The 19,877-nt window shown below is 37.9% G+C and overlaps 1 protein-coding gene across 4 annotated transcripts in view; it reads right to left on the reverse strand.

Moving 5' to 3' along the window:
• FAM169A (family with sequence similarity 169 member A) overlaps positions 1-19,877 on the reverse strand; it is a 38,955-nt gene that overhangs the window by 4,274 nt on the left and 14,804 nt on the right. For 2 of the 4 annotated variants that reach the window (XM_077171232.1, XM_054652166.2), the window contains exons 2-12: positions 19,717-19,854; positions 18,212-18,311; positions 17,048-17,133; positions 15,554-15,725; positions 13,492-13,671; positions 11,932-12,060; positions 7,431-7,540; positions 4,475-4,529; positions 4,002-4,140; positions 1,724-1,889; positions 651-857 (exon numbers count right to left, since the gene is read on the reverse strand). In XM_077171232.1, coding sequence (XP_077027347.1) covers positions 651-857; positions 1,724-1,889; positions 4,002-4,140; positions 4,475-4,529; positions 7,431-7,540; positions 11,932-12,060; positions 13,492-13,671; positions 15,554-15,725; positions 17,048-17,133; positions 18,212-18,311; positions 19,717-19,854 — 1,482 coding nt within the window. The remainder of the gene's footprint in view (positions 1-650; positions 858-1,723; positions 1,890-4,001; positions 4,141-4,474; positions 4,530-7,430; positions 7,541-11,931; positions 12,061-13,491; positions 13,672-15,553; positions 15,726-17,047; positions 17,134-18,211; positions 18,312-19,716; positions 19,855-19,877) is intronic. The other 2 variants (XM_077171233.1, XM_077171234.1) reach the window with 2 other exon arrangements.

A 19,877-nucleotide genomic window follows, 5' to 3' on the forward strand; every position in this document is an offset into this window, starting at 1 on the left:
TTTAATTCTACACACATAACTTGAAAAAACAGTTCTCCTTTTTGCACAAGACTATTTTTTGACCTGCATTTCATATCCAGAGTTGGTCTCTGATTTTCAAATTGTTCAAAAGAGTTGAATAATTTGAGGTACAGGAAAAACACTCTGATATATTAATCCCAAGGGAAAAAAAATTAATTTAGACAAATACAATTATTGTTTTGCTAGCATATAATAATCTGCTTTTGCACTATAAACAAGAAATGAATAAAACCTGTGTTCTGAAAGCAAAGGCATTTTAGCAGTAGTTAATTATTTGTACACCTCATCAGGCACAAATTGCTAGACAAAAAAGTATGTGGCTTTTCACTCTTACCAAACCAGTATTTTAGTGAGATACAGCAGTTTCATGACTGTCAAGGCAAACTGCTGCAAACATATCTTTCTTTTGGGTATCACAAGCATAAAGGTCCCACTTCTGCACATTGAAACAGAAATGTTAGTGTATTCTCCTTATGCATTTACATCATCTGGCCTAATAATTGCTTCTCCCAGTAATTTCATACAATGTCAGGGGCTACTTTCTGTTACTTAACAAAAGAAAAAAATCACGCAAGATAAATACACTTACACAAGTAAAATGACTTCACATTTTGTTTCAGTTCTCTCACCTTCTCTGATTCAGTGTCTTCTGGGGGTTTTTCTGGAGCATCAAGGGTTAATGGAACAAATGGCGTTACAGGTTCTTTTCCTTGATTCTCAGACAGCAATTTTGATTCACCACTTGGAACTTCATTTACCATCTCCCCTTCAGCCATGAGTAAGGTCTTACCAGTTTCTTCTGCTACCTGACCATTAAGAGGTTCTGATGGCATTTCCTAAAAAAAAAAAAAAGTCATATTTGTAAGTCAAAATTACACCCAGCTATTGTTCCCCAGCACTAATGGATGTACATGCAATCTAAATTTGTAGCTTAATGTGAGAAGCAGATAGCTGAGATATCTAGAATTGCGTACTAGGACAGAACTTAATGCAGATTGGCAAACTTAACCAGAGTATTAGTTTGTTATTGTCACTTGTACTAAATATATGACCATAGCTTACAGTTAGGAGCCAAGACAAGAAGTTTTCAATGCATCTCTCATGCCTCCTGCAATCATTCCTTGAACCTAACATACATAAAGTACACTTTCTCATCCATCAGTAAGACCAAAAAATCCTGAGGCATTGCTAGGCATAAAGAATATTCAGAAATTTAAATTCAAGTTGTTAACAAGGTGAAGCTAAAAGCTGGATTTAAAGTTGATGTTTAAATCCAACAGGCAATTTTTATGTAGAGAAGTAAAAAGAACCAATAGAAGTCACTGAAGCATACCAGGTACTGATATCTTGAAAAAACTTTTTTTTAAGATTAGAGATACTGGGTCAGATCTTGATCTTATCCCAGTTCTCTGGAATTTCTTATCAGGAGAAATCAATGAAGAAAATTAGGATGGTAGACAAGCTAGGAATTCATCTTACTGAAGATCCTATAAACTTTATTGTTCAAAATATGTACAGTGAAATATTCCCTGAAACTAATTCTGTACTAGCCTTAACTTCTCAGATACACTTCTTAATGAAGCACTGGTGCAAAAAACCAAAGAACTGAGAATCACATGGAGCAAGGTAGCAAGGACCACATTTAACAGAAACTGTAGCTGTATTCCAAACCTATCTGCTATTGCTATCCCATCCAGCTCACCTCCATCTCACTTTGTTTCTCAGAGGGTGATACATGCATTTCGGCTTCTAATACAGACTGGTCCTCGTTTTCAACAATTATTTCCTCATCCTTCTCAACAGTATCCACCTTAGGCACTTCTACTAAGTCTTCAGAGCTTTCAGATGCGTGGGAAAGAAGTTCTGGCCTGTAGGTATTAAGATATTTCTTTTAGATTAATACATGATTTAGGGAAATTCTTTCATGACCAATTATGTAGTACATGTTTGCCGTAGGAAATACAAATCTAGAAAACTAAATGCATCTAAAAATGGCTAACTCCTCACTAGGAAAAAAATTATAACTAGGAAAACTACTTTGGCAATTATAAAATTATATCTGTCTCACTTCCATTTTATGGGAAAGAAATCTGAAATTTCTCTAAGTTTATTATTTTAAATTTAGAAAGTAGTGATGTATTACATATTTGAAAGTTACAAAGGATTAAGAAAAGCAGCAACTTCTTTTTCCCTCATCCCTACTGTAGAAACAGTTTCAAATAATGGAATTATGATTATATGAACTGTATTCATATAATCACTGAAAATACAGATATTACAAAGATCATGACTGGAAAGTAACTCAAGGCAATAAACACATCATGAGTGAATAAGTTACCATCAGCTAGAGGTTACATTAGCAAATATCTAAAGATGAAGTGCTGGTGCACTGCCACTACTGCAGGATAGTAACAGAAACTCAAATATTCAGTCCTCATTTTCAAGATGATAAAGTTTAGATGAACTGAAACTACTACATACAAGCAAAGAAAAAAAGTGCATGTAATAGATGCACAGGAGTCTACTTTATGATCTCATAGTAAAGGCAGTACTGGAGGGTTTTATCCTACATGCCAGTCTGGAGATGAAAGTAGGACTCAAGAGGAAAGTGCACAACAGAAGACCCTGATTCATTTGTTGGTGTGCATGGAAAGTACCAAGCTCATATGCTGTTCTGATGCCTTCATTTTAGTGTTCCTCTTAGCTCTGCTTAAAAATACCATGTAACACATCTTGTGTAACAGCAACACCTCATTGCCTAAATTTTGCAAGGCCCAAAATTTGACATTCAAATTAGGTTAGTTTAGTAACCAATCATATCAGGGTAGTCCTCTTACATACAAACTAGCCAATTATTAGAAGTAACAGCATTTCTTAAGCTGTGGCAGCACCAAGTGTGCTGCTTGACCTGTTTGAACCAGCTTAGGGCAATGCACTCACAGTGCAGCATAGCAATACAATATCTGTAATTTCACAGAGCAATTTAAACAAAAATTAGTCACTGCCTAGTGGAAGGCCTCAGCTGCACAAAGAAAATCCTCATGACAAATTCTGTTTAAAGAAGCCTCATGTCACAAGCTTGAGTGATTTCCTATAAGATAATCAAGTTATCTTCAGTTTGTCTAAAGAGGTTTTAGGGGTTGAAGTGGATTTCTTTGGAAGAGAATGAGAGGAAGACATACACATGGAGCAGGGTGGGGTGGGCACAGTGTGTCTATGAGGGAGGAAGGGGCTATTTATTTACAAAAAATAGATATTCTGAATGGAAAGCCAGTACAAATTATTACTCCAAGCCCTGTTCTGTAAGAACTGTTATGGCACACAAGTTACACTACTCTTCACATCCACATCTGGTGATTGTTACACAGGTTAACATCATTTAAACTGGAAATGGTTTTGGGTTCTTTTCAGGATGTTAGATCAGATGTGATGGTTTAAAATATTGTCTGAGCAAAGGGCTTTCCTTTGAAGACATGGCCCCCTATAACAGTTGTTATTAGCTGACAAGCAGTAACCAGCCCGCCAGCTGAACAGTCAGACCATATTTTACTGCAATAAAGAAATAACAAGACTGTAATAAGAAGTGGGGGAGGGATACTTCCTTAAAGACCACACAGAGTATTATGGATATAAGTCCAGATATATTACCTCAAGAAACTGTGCTGCAAATACAAATATTTTTACTATTGTACAGATTCAGTTACAACAGGACACTCTCAGCCTTCCCTCTTTTCCTATTATTTCTACTATCTACTGAGCTTTCACAGGTACTATATTTTGGTGCAATCACTCTTTAAATGATGTCTCACTTTTCTCTCTTCCCATCTTGCATTAGACTTCACTTTTAGTAATCTTAAAATCAAGCAAGTAAAGTAGGGAGAAAGGAGAAGAAATACCAGTTGCACATCTTGTGACACCAATGTAGTTCATGGCTGCCCAAGCAACAAAATAAGAAATCAGTAAAAATGGGCTCCTGGTACCTGCTTTTGGGCAGTTGAAGAGCATTTTCCTCATCTTGTTGGGAAGTTTCAAGTCCAGGTTCCTGTCTATTTTTATTTAGCCTCTGACGTTTTAAATGACTGCTTCGTGTCCAGATGGAAGCATGAGTTGTATTAGGGTCTTAGAAGAATAACACAAAAAAAAAATTCAAGTGAACAAATTCAGTCTAAGATCTGCATATGACCTCCCCACCCAAAATAGTTCATGAAAGAAATTGAGTGCCACTAAAACAGCATTTTGTTGTGGTACTTTTTATCTGAATAGTATCTTTATCAAGACTCATAATTTTATCTGAATTCCTCTAAAAGGTATAGGAGTTGAATTTCAGCACCTTGGAGGGAAGCATGTTTTTATATCCATTTTACAGATGAATGAAGTAAAATAGAAAGCTGTAAAATAGCCTGCAAAACTATCCATCTAGAGTAACTGCAATACTGATAATCAAAGTTTTTACCTTCAGATGTGCTTGCATGAACATCTGTTGATTCTTTACCTTTTTGAGAGTCAGCCTGTGGAAGAAAAGCAAAGCTAATGTTATTCTAAAATTTTCTGAATTTATTAAAGTACCTTCATCATCCTACCTATGGTTGCACCTTTCTAAAGCACTCATAGTAATGATCCTATAAAACAGCAACTAAAACAATTCTTAATTTATAGCTAAGTCTTCTGTTTCACCTCAGTAAATTTTATCTTTTTTAAAAGTTATCTTTATGTCATGGATGATTAGTTTTTCTGTGTTTTACTTCTGGCCTCAATGTAGAAGATAAGACTTCAAAGTGACCTGTCAACAATACTACCAAGATTTTTTTCTAACAGTTCTACTTATTATAAGCGTCCACACAATTCAATTATAGGAGCCTCTTTCTGTTTGTTTCCCCTTTCTGTATAAACCCAAGGGACTACACTGCAGTGGTTGGCAAAATTTATTTGCAAAGTCTTATTTTTATACTTTTATGCTATTCTATAGTTTTATTTTTATCATGACACCCAACAGAATATGGCAACCCATGTAGAAAATAAGAAAAGCCAGAACTTGGTGATTCATCAGTAATGCAGCTTACATGCACAGTCAGCACAGGAGGCTGCTTAGCTCCCTCTCCCTAGAGCTTTTTTTGTCTCCTGTTTCTCCACACCATCCCTTAAATATCTCAATTTTTTCCTGCAAGTTAGCTGAGGATTCAGCACTTGATACAGTAAAGTGAGTACAAGCTGGACATATTAAAATAAAATAATGTACATTGTTTTTTCTTAGCTGCTAGTAATAATCTGGAACAGCAATTACCAGCATCCTGGTCCACTTTTCTAGTCTCACTTCCAATACTGTGGAAGAAGGCTGGCAAAAAGTGGCCATGTCTACATTCTGCTATTTGAAGTAGTGTCCTAGATTGCAAAGCAATGTGTATTCTATTTGCCATCAGTTAGAGGTGTGGTGTGGCAGTTATCTTCTGTTAAGTGGGCAGTTTATCTCTTCCACAAACCAATCTTCCCTCTGGGGAGACAGCTGCTGTTAATGGTCCATTGAGTGTCACTGCACAACTGATAAAATTACAGCATACCATTGTGAGATGTTCCACCCAGAGGGAGGAGCCAAGCATTCCTGCCTGGATATAACCTGAGATTCTGGGACACCAGAACAGCCTTTCCATTGGATTCCCAGAGGAATAGCTGCCTCTTCCACAGGACCTTCAGAGGGAGACTACACCCTTCTCTAGGATCACTGCTCCAACAGAACCACATCGGTCACTCCAGGAGGACTGCAGCTACAATTCCAATTGGACTGCTACCAACACGGTGTCAGGTCAAATTCTGACTCTGTCAGTGTTGTTTTGTATTACTGCATTGTTTATTTTATTTTTTATTTTCTTCCCCAATAAAGAATCATTATTCCTGCTCCCATATTTTTGCCTGAGAGCCCCTTAATTTCAAATTTATAACAATTCAGAGGGAGGGGGTTTACAGTTTCCAGTTCGGGGGAGGCTCCTGCCTTCCTTAGCAGACACCTGTCTTTTCAAACCAAGACAAGTAGTTTCAAGTGAGTACTAAATACATAAGAATTTGTAAACTAACACCAAATTATTCTAGAATCAAAATGCACAAAATGGGGAGCACTAATGGAAAGGTGAAAATTAAAGTTGGGAGATGGTTTTTTCATGGTTTGGGGGAAGGTGGGGTATTTTACTTTCTTAGGTGGTCCAATAATTTTCAAACCGTTACAGAACTGCTTATAGATACTGCAGATGCCAATTTTAGAGCTGCCCACAGTTTTACCAAGCTATGAGGAGTTGGAGCACTTTGGTATCTACTGTCTTTTCCTCTGCAAAAGGGCAAGAGGCAGGGCATGACTTCTTAACTCACAGCAATAAAAATCAAAAGAACTACTGTCACTCTTCTATTTTCTCCAGGTATATCCATATAGCTGTATAACCAAATCGTGTAACTTTTTAGATAATTTTGCTGATATGATCATAACTGGAATCTATCTAAAACAGATATGAGGCTAGAGACATTGTTACAAATGAAAGACAACTAAGAGTTTTGCTTCCAGTCATTGAGAGATTAAAAATTTCATTATTTTCCCTGTTAATTTTGCTTTGGGAAATACTAATTTTCTCAATTGGGAAAACTTGACTTAAATTCCAAATCTAAAGTTTAAACGTTAATATCTGAGAGTATTGATTTAGCCATTATTTCCCATTTTTAATTAAAGCACTGACTTCTATGAAAGACTGTCAGTAACACAGACATTTCTTAAAGCATGCAAATCCATGTTCACAGTATTTAGAGCTATGAATGACTGTCAAGTAGATTCTGTGTGGCTTCAGAATACAAATGAAATAAAGGAAGAGCTTCATAATTTTTAATGACCCAAACATATTCATAAGCACATGTCCATGAGCAGCTGTAATCTTGTTGCTGTATCAAATACATACAAAGAAAGCTGCGGTCTTTTTGTACAGACAATGTCTAACTGTTCATGCAAACTTAACATCAGCCACTGTACTGAACTGTGACATGGATAGGTACCTCTAAAAACTCTCTAAACAGTTTAATCTCAGAGATAGTTGAAATACTCTCCTTTATATAATCTGCTGGTAAAAGGCTTAAATTGCAGACCCTGACAGCTGCGGCACAGACTCTATATGCATGGGGAAAACCCACCTGTGCACAAAAAAACAACAAAAAAGCCAAAACCAAGAACCAAACCAAAACCAAACAAAACAAAAAACAAACAAAACAAAACCAAAACAAAAAAACACCAATCCATCTTAGACATTAGCATTACATCACTGGGAAGCATTACATCCACACAGAAAGTAACAAGTAAGCAAAAGTAAGCAAAAATAATTTCTCATAACTGTTTTTCCGGTAACAATACACTCATAAAAAGAGGTAACAGACTGTGTACCTACACTTAGCTGTGTTTCTACCTCAGTCCTTGGTCCACCTGCTTCAGATACTGCAGACTGACAAAAATTGTCCTCTGCTTGCAAACTCTTATTTTCCTTCTTTGAGGTCTCTGCTGTGAAGATTTAAAAGAGTAAACAGCACAAGAGAAAATTAGTACCTTTATAGAACAACTGTTTGTCCTGCTTTCAGAACATTGTACAGGGATAGAGTTACTTTGCTATCATGGGATAGAGTTACTTTTCTTCCTAATAGCTTATACAGTGCTCTGTCTTGAATTTAGAGTAAGACAACACATTGATGTTTTAGTTGTGCTAAATAAGGGTTACTCTAATTCAAGGACTTTTCACTTTCTTATGCTGAGTGAGCAGTTGCACAAGAAGCTGGGAACAAGACACACCCAGGACAACTGACCAAAGAAATATTCCATATCACATTGTTAATCCCAGCACATAAACTGGGGGGTGCTAATCACTGCAACTGCATTGTGTATCAGTTCTCTCTTGGGCGTTTCATTTTTCTGGTTTTGTTGTCTCCCTTCTCATTATGATTATTGTTATATTATGCTTCTGTTTAATTTTATTTCAATTATTAAACTGTTCTTGTTTCAATACAGTGGTTTTGCATTTTTTTCAGATTCTCCTCCCCACCCCACTAAGTGGGGAACAAGCAGATATGTGGCACTTAGTTGCTTGTCAAGTGTGAAGGAAAGGCCTTCAAGGAAGACATTCCATGTCAGCCAGGCAAGTGGACTACCATGGACAGAGAGGTGTCTAGTACCTGAGGGAGCCAGCTGTGCTAGAGATGATTTGTTATGAGCCAAAGAATGTGCAGTCACACACAGATTTAGACAAAGGCCAATGCACATAACCCACATGGGTAGATATTTGTATATGTAGCACACCATCATCTCAACTCATTGGCATTAATGACCTAGAGAGATGAAGGAATATCTGCAGTGGATTAAGTGGTTTCCTAATTCTGGGAATACAAAGAAAATCTCTCGTCCTAGCTATGGTCTTGCCTCTCAGTTATGAAAAAAGGTATGAAAAACAGGTCCAGGAGTTACAGCAACAAAAAGAAGACAGGTTCTACTCCCCACCTGTACAGACAAGTATCTCAGCTATTAAGAGAGCATTCTTTTGCTCAAAAATGAGGATAAAGGGTACACACCATGGTTTTTAAAATCCTGTGGGACCACAGAAAGGATATGAAAAAATTATATGGAAAATCCACCTCCACCCTAGAGGCATGGACTGTAAGGAAAAACAGTCACAAATGTGGATTCTTCCAGGAAAATTGCTGCTCCAGTCTCTAGCATGCAACTTCCCAGACAGAATGGAATGGCTAATCTTACCCTGATTCTATGGTAAAGAATTCTAATCCTTGTTCACAAGAAGTGGGTGGAGAATTCTATGTCCAGTACTAGAGGGCCCTTTCTCCTTTCAATGGGAGATGATGATCAGTTAAGTTCACAGGAATGTGAGGATTCAGTAGCCTAGAATGTCAAACCCACAAGAGTATAATGGTCTAATAGACATTAGTGCACAGTGTGCCCTAATGCCATCCTGCTATAGAGAGCAATAACCTAATATAGTTCTGGAGTGACAGGGAGGTCCCAAAAGCTGACTATAATGGAGGCTGAAACTAGCCTGACTGGGAATGACTGGCAAAAGCATGTCACTGTGACTGGCCCAGAGACTCTGTGCACCTTTGGCACAGACCATTTCAGAAGAGGACATTTCAGGGACCCAAAAGGGTAGCATTGGGCTTTCACTACAGCTGCCTTGTAGACAGAGGAAATTAAGCATCTGTCTGCCTGGCTTTTTCTCTCAGAGGACCCTTTTGGTGTGGGGCTCTTGAAGAATAACAGGTGCCAGTCTAACTACCACAACGGTGCACCAGCAGAAATACTGCACCAACTAGATTGTCCAGGAATCTTGAAAGTGATCAAGGACTGGCCTGAAAAGATTTTGGAATATCACTAGAGGAGGTGACCCATACTGAAGAGGACTCACTGTGTAATAAATTACCAGAAAATTGAAGAAATATGCCTTATTTACTGATTGTTCTGCCACATTATAGGAAAGGATCAGAGATCGAGTCTCCTACAACAAAATGCTGAAGGAGAAAGTGAATCAAGTGAGTTTGCAGAGGTGAAGGCCATCCAGCTGGCTTTAGACATTGCTGAATGAGAAAAATGACCAACATTTTAGTTCTATACTGACTTGTGTAGTGACAAATGCCCTGTGGGGTGGTTGCAGTGATGGAAGCAGAGTAACTGCAGCAAAAAGGTAAAGCCATCTGAGCTGCCACATTGTGACAAGATAATTCTGTCTAGGTGGAGAACCTGGTTGTGAAAATACCTCATGTAGAGACTGATGCACCCAAGAAATGGGCCACAGAGGAACATCAGAACAACCAGAAAGTGCATCAGGCTGCTAAGATTGAAGCGACTCAGGTGGATCAGAATTGTAAATACAAGGGAAAATTATTTCTAGCTTGGTGCACCTATGACACCTCAGATAATCAAGGATAAGATGCAAATTATAGGTGGACACATGATCCAGGAGTGGACTCGACCATGGACACAATTGCACAAATTTTTCATGAATGTGAAACATGCAATTAAAGAAGCCAAGTGGTTAAAACCTCTCTAGTATGGAGAATGACAACTGAAATAGAAATATGGGGAGACTGGGCAGATAGACTATATCACACTCCCTCAAAATTCCAGGCAAAAATGTCATGTCCTTATAATGGTGGAAGCAACACCTAGAGAGGAGAAAACATAGCCTGAACCCCATGCCACCACCAAGAACAGTGGGCCTTAAGAAGGAAACCTTAAGAAGATGACAGAATTCCAGAATGAGATAGTGCAACTAATTTTCTAAACAACATCATAGACAACTGGGCCAAAGACCATGGCACTGAGTGGGAATATCACATTCTCTGTCATGTACCACCCTCCAGAAAAATTAAATGATACAACAATCCATTTATCCTGGAGCAGTGGGTGGCAGGACCTTCAAACATTGGGCTACACATTTAGCAGAAGCCACCTGTTAAGTAAACCCTAGGGAATCTGACAGTCAGTCTGACACAGCACAGTCCAAACTTCTACACATTGTAGAAAGAGATAAAAGTGGTGTGTTGAGGGAAACAGTCTGGGTTATTCCTGCTTCAGGAAAAGACAAAACAATTTGTGGAACTGAGTTTGCTCAAGCACTTGGCTCCACTTAGCAGGTAATACAGGAAATGGGGAATTCCATTGCATTCCTTACAGGGATTTGGTTTTGGGTGTGAGTAGCCAATAAATTAAATTGCATTATGTTAATTGCCATATAACACTTTATACTGTCTCTTTCATGGTTATATGCCTATCACTCAACTGGGTACCTCACAGCATCTGTTTTCACCATTCTGAATTTGAGGATCAGAACCTGATTCCCATTCAATTGCCATATCAAGGGTATTACAGTAAAAATCACCCAGACCAATGAAGAATTAACTTTGCAAAGGCAAACAAGTGCAGTGGTGACAGAAGCAGAACTGGCTCCAGCCTGCAACAATCCAACTTGATGCAAAATCTTTTCTGCTCTACAAGACTGTTACAACAGAGAGAACTCAAAGTCATGGACTAAAGGAATTCATTTTAGAGGGACGGCCCATAGACAATGATACACATGTGGGATGCGTGTGTATATATCAGAAGACAGGAAAGGTAACAGTGTCAGAGTAACTGGTAACTGCAAAGAACAGAACCTGGGTATGACATAAAAGATACAGAAAATAAGGAGTGGATATCATCCCACTTTCAGAAGGGATAGAATTATTACTGTTCCTAGTAGCTGACACAGTGCTGCATTGTGAATTCAGTATGAGAATAATGATGCCACACTGTTTTCATTGCTGCTGAGTGCTGTTTACCCTTTCTGAAGGACTTTTTGCTTTCCCATGCTTTGCCAGTGAGCAGGTGCACAAGAAGATGGGAGGGACCATAGCTAGAACAGCTGACCTGAAGTGGCCACAGGGATATTCCACACTACAGAACATCATGTTCAGTACATAAACTGGGGACACTTGGCTAGAAAGGGCTGCTTGGCAATTGCCTCAGCATCTGTCAGCAGGTAGTGAGCAACTGCACTGTGCAATACTTCTCTCTCTTCAGTTTTATTTATCTCCTTTTGTCTCCCTTTTCATTATTATATTTTATCTTATTTAAATTATTAAACTGTTCTTATCTCAACCCAGAAGTTTTATTTTTTTTTCCAGACTCTCCTTCCCATCCTACTGCGGGAGGAGAGGGTGAACAAGCATCTGCATGGTACTTAGTTGCCAGCTGGGGTTAAAATACGACACCATTCCAAATATGATCTCAAAGGTCTCAGGACAAATAGAAATCTTTCTGCTAGTTTCTACACAGTGTTCACAGAAGTCACTCTTGTACAGTATTTGTTCAACTTTTACATAGTGTCAGAAAACAACAAAACAAAGCATCCATACCTGCAATTTCGAGATTTTCATTTTGCACTATAGACATAATAGACTTTCTCTGGAACCAATCTCCTCCTCCCTCCACTTGCCACAAAAGGTTTTTATCCCCAGGGTACTTCTCAAGGTATTGCTTACAAGCTGAGCAAACATAAGAAAAAACACTATATTATAGAAACCATATACTCAGCTATATCTCAGATTTAAAGTTTATCTGAAATAAAATTATTTTGCAATCTACCATCATACACAAACAACAATAGAAAGAACTGTTAAACAAAATAGTCAAGTCTGAAATAAACTTTGCTTTACCCTACACATCTTTCCTAATTAACCCTTTCTGAATATAAGTTTAAATACTTTCCATTATTATCTTAATCTGCAAACAAAGATGAATGGGATTTTCTTCTTTTCCTAGTACCCACTTGAGATTTTTGCAGCCTCACTAGTTACTGTTCCTGCCAACTAAAAAACCAAACTCAGGACAGAAGGGTTCTTAAGCAGAGGATGTAATCAAATGCTTTTTGTCCCCTCACACTCTCTAGGCATCTGTGACAAGCACTCTCTAGGAGTGTTAATATGTTACCATTGAATGGTTAATCATTGTTCATTTCCAAAACATTTTCTGCACTGCTGTCCTTCCATCTTTTTTCTATTTATACCTGTATCAAACATACAAGGGAAGAGGCATCATGCTTTGACACTATTCTTTGGTCTTCGCTAGAAAAAGCTACCATTTTTCACCGGGTTCAATACTGATACACAATTTCAGAGCACAAGATCCCCACTGTGTTGCTTCTTGACTACAAAAATGAATTAGTCATTAAATTCTGCTCAAGTAATTTTTCTCATTGAAGCCTAACAATTAGGTCTTATCAGATCCAGTGACAGACTGTGGTGCTTCAAAAAGCAGAAAATTTCTACTGGTTAAGGAGGCCAGACAAAAATGTTCATAGAAGGAATACTGGCAAATGGCTTAAGAAGAAGCATGCCTTGAGAAACAGGGCAAAAGAAATGTGCTTCTTGTCTGAACACAGTCCCAAGAACATAGTTTCCATGTAATTTCCTGCATGACATAGCTCTCTTAGGTTGCTAATGGAAGAACCATATGTGTTTTCCTTGTGTTTTAGAACTGTCCCTTCTGATACGCAAGTGAAAGCAGAGCCTAGTATGTCCTCTTCACCAGAAGTTCAGAGAATGCATGAATTAAACAACCTCGTGAGGTTTAGGTGTGAGCAAGAAAAAGGTGAAACAAGGCAGATAGACATTAGATCCCACAGAGAAACACCTCTGCCCATGCCACAGGCTTGGTGGGGGAAATGGGACAGTGGTAAACTTCACAGCAGCAGAAAGCCAACAGAGTTCAAATAATCTACTTTTACATAGAGGATAAAAAATTGAATCAGGAACTACATCTTAGACAAATCAGGATTTTTAGCCTCCACCAAAGTGCAGAAAACTTAATGAAGAACCTGAGGATAAGTCCACAGATATGGAGGTTGAATGACAATACTCATTTGGACATGAAAAGAAATCACAAAGAAGATCAGAAGAAAAAATTAGACAGCTTGCCTGTATACATGAAAGATGACAGTGGATATCGTAGGCCAAGAGACTCTTCAGTAAAGGAATCCACAAAGTCTTCCAACATGATTAACCCAGAGTCTTTCCCACGATGTTTCTTTCTAACGAACATTGTGTCTAGCACTGGCAACTTATACTTCTGATGAGGAAGAGAGGTACAAACACTTCCTGAAATAATCAGAGGGAAAAAACATCCATCAGTATGGATGACATAACTGCATGATGACTGACATGCTGCAGCATGGATTTAAGCATATTTAAATAAAGACTTTTATAAGTTATAAAAATTCCAAACTATATAATAGTAAGTAAATTTATAAAAAAATTATAACTTCATTAAAAATATGTAATTTCTAATAGTCATTTATTAGCTTTTTTGAGCAAGCTTCATAAGGTACTCATAAGATACATCAATAGGATAATGTAACAGCAAAAGTCTGTAGCACCAGAAAAGAATAGACGTGACAGAGAGGAAAGGCTCACTTTGAAATCTCACTATACAGTCCTATATGAAAACTAGCAAAAATGGAGCTGAAAGATGGAGGAGGGAATAGGAGAAAACAAAATTATTTAATTACACTTTTATGCTGATTACATGACTTCTCAAGACAAATTTGAAAAGTAGTTCAGTTCTTGCTTAAAGACTGAAACAGTGATTCCAATTTTTCAAATGAAGACACAAAATAATGCTAGGACATTTTACGCTGAAATTCTCCCTTAAACAATATTTATCTCCTTTAAACAATATTTATTAAACAATAATTATCCCAAATTAAACAAACATGGAACAGATGGTGGCAACACATAGCTTCTTCAGTATCAAAGGATTCCAGGGGTAGCTATAAACTCAGCAGTGAGAAAAGGACGGCATTATAATGGCATTAAAACAGTCCATTGATAGCCAATCTGTTTTCAGGCCCTTCAGTGAACCTGTGAACAATGGCAAAGAGTTGCCCTCTTCTCTAACAAGGCCAATGAGAAACAAAGTTGTCTATGCAACGCTTTAGATAGTCTTTGCAACCTTGTATTTTTTAGGACCCATGAACAAAATTATTTCATGGGCCATGAAAATAATCAGAGGGCTGGAGCACTGCTCACAGGAGGAAAGCTGGGGCTGTTCAGCCTGGAGAAGAGAAGACTCTGGGGTGACCTAATTGTGGCCTTTCAGCACCTGAAAGGAGCCTACAAGAGAGCTGGAGAGGGGCTTTTTGAAAGGTCATGTATGATACGATAAGGGGCAGTGGCCTTAAGCCACAGGAGGGTAGATTTAGATTGGATATTAAGAAGAAATGTTTTACTGTGAGGGTGCTGAGGCTCTGGGACAGGTTGCTCAAAGAAGGTGCGAATGCCCCATCCCTGAAAGGGGATGTTCAAACTGTGCTTAAATTGAATGCCCCACCCCATGTTCACACCAGTCTGGATGGAGTCCTGGTCTAGTGGAAGGTGTCTCTGCCCATGGCAGGGGGGGTTGAAACTAGATGGTCTTTAATGGTGCATTCCCACCAAAATCATTCTATGATTCTATTATTATTTTCATGTTTCAAGCAAGGGAAACTTGAGCAGAGAGGTTACTTGGGTACCCTTTGGGATGCTTGAAGAGCTCCACCACTCCTCAAAACGTCTGTTTACAGAGTGGTCTTTTCCACATAGGCTATTTGTTTGGAGAATATAACACACACTCAAACATGGGTGAAATTTTGAAAATTTTTTGAAAGAAAAGCTTTCCATTTTTGCTAACTCAAGCCTTCCATTTTGCTAACTCAAGTCCAGTCTAAGTGTAAATAATCATGCTAGAGAAGAAAAAAATGCTGTCGGGTATATCAAGTTTCTTATTTTTAAATAGAATTTGTAATTATGAAGAGCTTATATTGCTAAAGCATGTAATTATTTCAGCTAGAGATTTTAACAGCCATCTGATCTCTTATGACTGCAGGAAAACACCAATTCAATTAGGCCTGCAAGGCTCATAAAGCCTACTAATACAATATTCTTCAAACAAACTATCTCCTCCCCTTCAGTTCCCAAATCCCACAATCCTCAAATGTTCTACCTGTAGGTTTAACAGAATAGAACCCAATAGCCTCTCCTTTTTTCCACATGATCTTAGCATAATGGCTGCTACCATGACAGAGAAATGGGATCTCATTTCTTTCCATTTCTTGTGTTCGATAGATAATTCGATTTAGAACATAGAGAACAACTCTTTCTCCAACAGACTTCACCTAAAGGAACACAGAAAAACATTTCAGAAGATTGGTCAGTTTAGTTAATACCCATACATGAGAGACCTTATTTAACACAGCTGCAGACAGATTTCAAGGGAAGGCTGTAAATGCTAAAGCAGGGTGACTCTCTGAGGTTTGTTATAAGGCAAGAAGATGCTCAGAAGTTGCAATACGTTAAATACAAATCACAACCACAGAGGATATTTCATGTCTTCAATATCACTCCCAATCCAATGTGTAAAATCTGGGAGAAGGGCAGTGGAGTGAGAATATTATGATCTAACTCAAACCTATACTTGTACTTAAACATTCACCAAACACAACAGCAGAACATCAGCCTCAGAATTCCCAGGCTAGCAGGTAACTGAAGTCCTACAAAGGAAAAATGATGAGCCTCAGTGTGGAAGGACTTGGCACACTCAATCACTCCTGATAGAGTGGCAGGCAACAGGACATGATGCAGTGAAAAAACTTGTTACAACAGTTTCTGTGGCATGAAATAAGGAATTAAATATCCTTTTATCTATCCTACAGGGTTCCTTTTATATATGAAATATGAGTTCACCACTGTTCTACTTATTGTGAAGGAAGGAGGAACCATTATCTGTTCCAATGCTTAGTCTCAGCTACCTCCCTTGTAAAAGACTCAGCTTTCTTGATTTTCCTACCATTAAGAATTATGTGGAAAGCCAGGCTACATGCCAAACTCTCAAGAGAAAATTTTAAAAATCACAAAAATCAAAGACAAATGCCCAGATTCCATGAGCAGATAAAAATTACACTCCTGGAAAAACACAGATTTCCAGTTTTAGAAATCTCGATGCTACACAGGGTTAAATAATGGTAAAGGTCAATGATGGGCAATAAAGCAGATACCAGGCAACTTACTTTTCCAAACTTCATGTATTGCCACTGCAAGCCACCAGCTCCAACTTGCTTCTGTCAACACATTCCTGACAGTATTTTTGGTTTACTAGTCTCCTGATAAGATCAATAGGTACTGCTATGGTACAATGCACTATTCTACCAAGATGTTTCAACACAACCAGATCACAATATTCTAAAGAATAAAGAAAATAAATGGTAACACAGCTAGCACCTAAGCTGTCTACATATGAAGCTGCTCTACAAAGGTCATGCTTGCTCAAGACTATCTTCACACTGAAGTTCCTTTCCCCATTGTACCTATTCTTCTATTCCCTTGCAACAGCCCTCTCATTTCCAAATTAAATTAAAACACGTAATATCTTGCACACTATCTATTTGCCATTATCTTGGAGTATAGGATTAATTACTAGGTGAATGTTGGAGCGCTTTACCTGATGAAGCCCCTGTCTAGCAGGGACAGATGTTCTCACAATGTCATCAATTGACCACCACTGGTCAGCAAGATACAGGGCTACAGCTTGAAAGAAACAAGGGAAATACAAAGTTAGTGATTCTTACCATTCCAAAAGAATCATATTTCATTAAAGTTGCTAAATACCCTAGAATAACAATGTAGTAATCACATTAGGCATCTTCTAGAAGGTACTATATTAATGTAGCTCCTACTACCCTAGCACAACCAATGGGGCACGGTACACCCCACCCATGTAAATGCTCCCTAGTCCAAAACCTTTTTTGATTACTGAGACTAATAAACACTAGGGGGGTTTGGTTTGGTTGGGGTTTTTTTCTTGTGATGTTTTATACAGGAACCATTTTTCAAACATAAGCACTACCCTTCAACACTGTGCTCTAACATCTCTTTCCACTAAAAACTGCTTGTCAAGGTAAGTCTCACTTATACATGTATTTTACTATTGGGTGGCTAATAGATATTAGTATTGAAACTGTGCAAGTTTTAGGGAGTTAGATGAATGTAAAAGGCTGATAGCCATTTGAACAGCAGTCAGGAAGAGTATGATATATAAGCATTTGTGGCATACTAGGCAATCATATACATGGCATTAAATGGAAGAAGGAAATGTGGAGAGCTGGAAGAGGAGGAAGAAGGGAGGAAGAATGAGAGGAGAAAATCACAAAAACCATAATCTCAGAGCTATGCTAGGACTTCAAGCTAAAGACACATTTACACACAATTCTGATCAATCACTATTAATAAAGAGCATTTAAATTCATGTGCAAATTGATGGATTCTAAGAATGTTCAATAAATACCTTTTGGAGAGGTGAAGCATACATAAAGAGATCAAGAGATACATGTTGTACTATGGTCCAGACAAGCACCAAATTATTTTGCTACATATATTTTGAATTCAACAGGTCCAGTTCTGATCTGATTAGTGTGTGAAGTTCTAGCACTTGTGTATATAAATATACAACAAAAAAATAATAGTATGTGAACAAAAAGACAGGGAACAACAAATGTACAATGGAAAAGTTATGGGCTACAGTAGCATGAAATGAACAAGGGCCTGGTTACACACATTTTCCACAAAAATAAAAAAAGGCAACACAGAGATAAACTTCAAATGAAACCTGTGAGTGAGTCCCATGGCGCAAACAGTGCAAGAACTTTGTTCGTCTGCTCTTCACCATAAAGAGGAACAAAGCCCACAGATGTCAAGGTAATAGGAACCTGCAAGAAGAATGTACAATAATACAGTAGACTTTTGCTAAAACAACAGTAATAAAATACAGAGAGTTTATCAAGGTAAAAAAGAAGAATAATAAAAATCAAGTCCTTAACAGCTAGGTGTAAAAGACAAGCCTTTCTTAAGTCCTTTCTTTAGACACATCTTCTACAGAGACAAACTGCATCTAAAGAGCTCTGACTCTCAAGCTGTGGCAGATTTAGCTAAAGTAATTTGCACAGCCCTTTTCTGCTGACAGTTTGCATTTGTGTGCACAACTGAAGTAAGGTGTGCAAGGAGCCAGCATTATGTTCCATTCAACAGTCCCAACTGTGCAAGCTGTCAAAGCCAACAGAAGAATGAGGCAGTCAGGCACTGAAACAAGCTGGCACAGCAAAACTGTGTTTGTTAACAAGTTCTAATGTGCTACAGTGGGAAGGCAAATTCAAAAGGGTTTTGTTCCCTGAAGTTATACACATGTTAGAAATTCTAAAGTTGCCTACTTGATATTCCTCCTCAGAAAAGAATATGAGAAGGGTCAAAAAATCTTCTTTTAAGGAATCAAGTAACTCTGTGGAAATGCATTTTGATATTTAAATTCACATGCTTCTATTATTAAATTAATGTATACAAAACTTGACAGACATGAATGGTGTGGTAGATAGACTTGCTTAACAAATTTAAGAAGATTATGACATTGTCACAAATGAGGACATTAATACAAGCAATCATTTAGGCATACAGCACTTGTATAAATATAGAAAAGTAGTCAAGATTCTGATTCTGCCAAGGAATCTGTGGCACTGACCTTTAGATCCCACAGAAAATCCTCTCAGTTCACTTACTTTTCATTAAAACTATACACACTGCTGGTTTTATCAGTACTATTTCTAATAAAAGCATTTGTCTGGACAGAACCAACACTGACCAACTCATCACAAGGGATAAGTGTTTAAAACATAAGTGTTTAAAAGTGTCACAGCTATTCACTACTAGAGATTAGTAACAGCACAGGATATTTCAGATAAAAAAGAACCACCTTTTGAAATTAGTGAAGTTATTAATCAAAACTTGAACCCAAACATAAAGAACACTGAAGGACTGAGATACAAAAAAGAGCCAGTTAGCTTAAGGAAATCATGAACCCCTTAGTGATGACAGGTTTTTGAGAGTGCATGAGGTTGGGTTTTTTTAGGTTTTTTAAAATTGCTCATTATATACAGATCCATTGCCTAGCAGCAGCAGACAATAACTGAAACCCAGATTTAAACCCAGCTACAGAGTGAAAAAAATTTGAATTTGGAAAATATGAAAGCTTTGATAAAATAATTCTGAAATTCAATAGGACTGGGTATCCTAAATTTTAGATCTATTAAGAACACCAGTACTACAGTATTTGCTGGTTTTTACCTTGCGGTGGTCTGGCAGAGAAAAGAATTCAGGAGCGTTTGGATTCCCCCACCGAAGGTCAAAGAGGTAGTCCTCTGCTGAGTTCTCCAAGTCCTCATGACTGTAATTGTTCAATATATCCACAGGGAATGACATGCTCTTGAGAAATAAAGCAACATTAT

The sequence above is a fragment of the Agelaius phoeniceus genome, chromosome Z (assembly GCF_051311805.1).
Source record: "Agelaius phoeniceus isolate bAgePho1 chromosome Z, bAgePho1.hap1, whole genome shotgun sequence".
Classification (NCBI taxonomy): Eukaryota; Metazoa; Chordata; class Aves; order Passeriformes; family Icteridae; genus Agelaius; species Agelaius phoeniceus.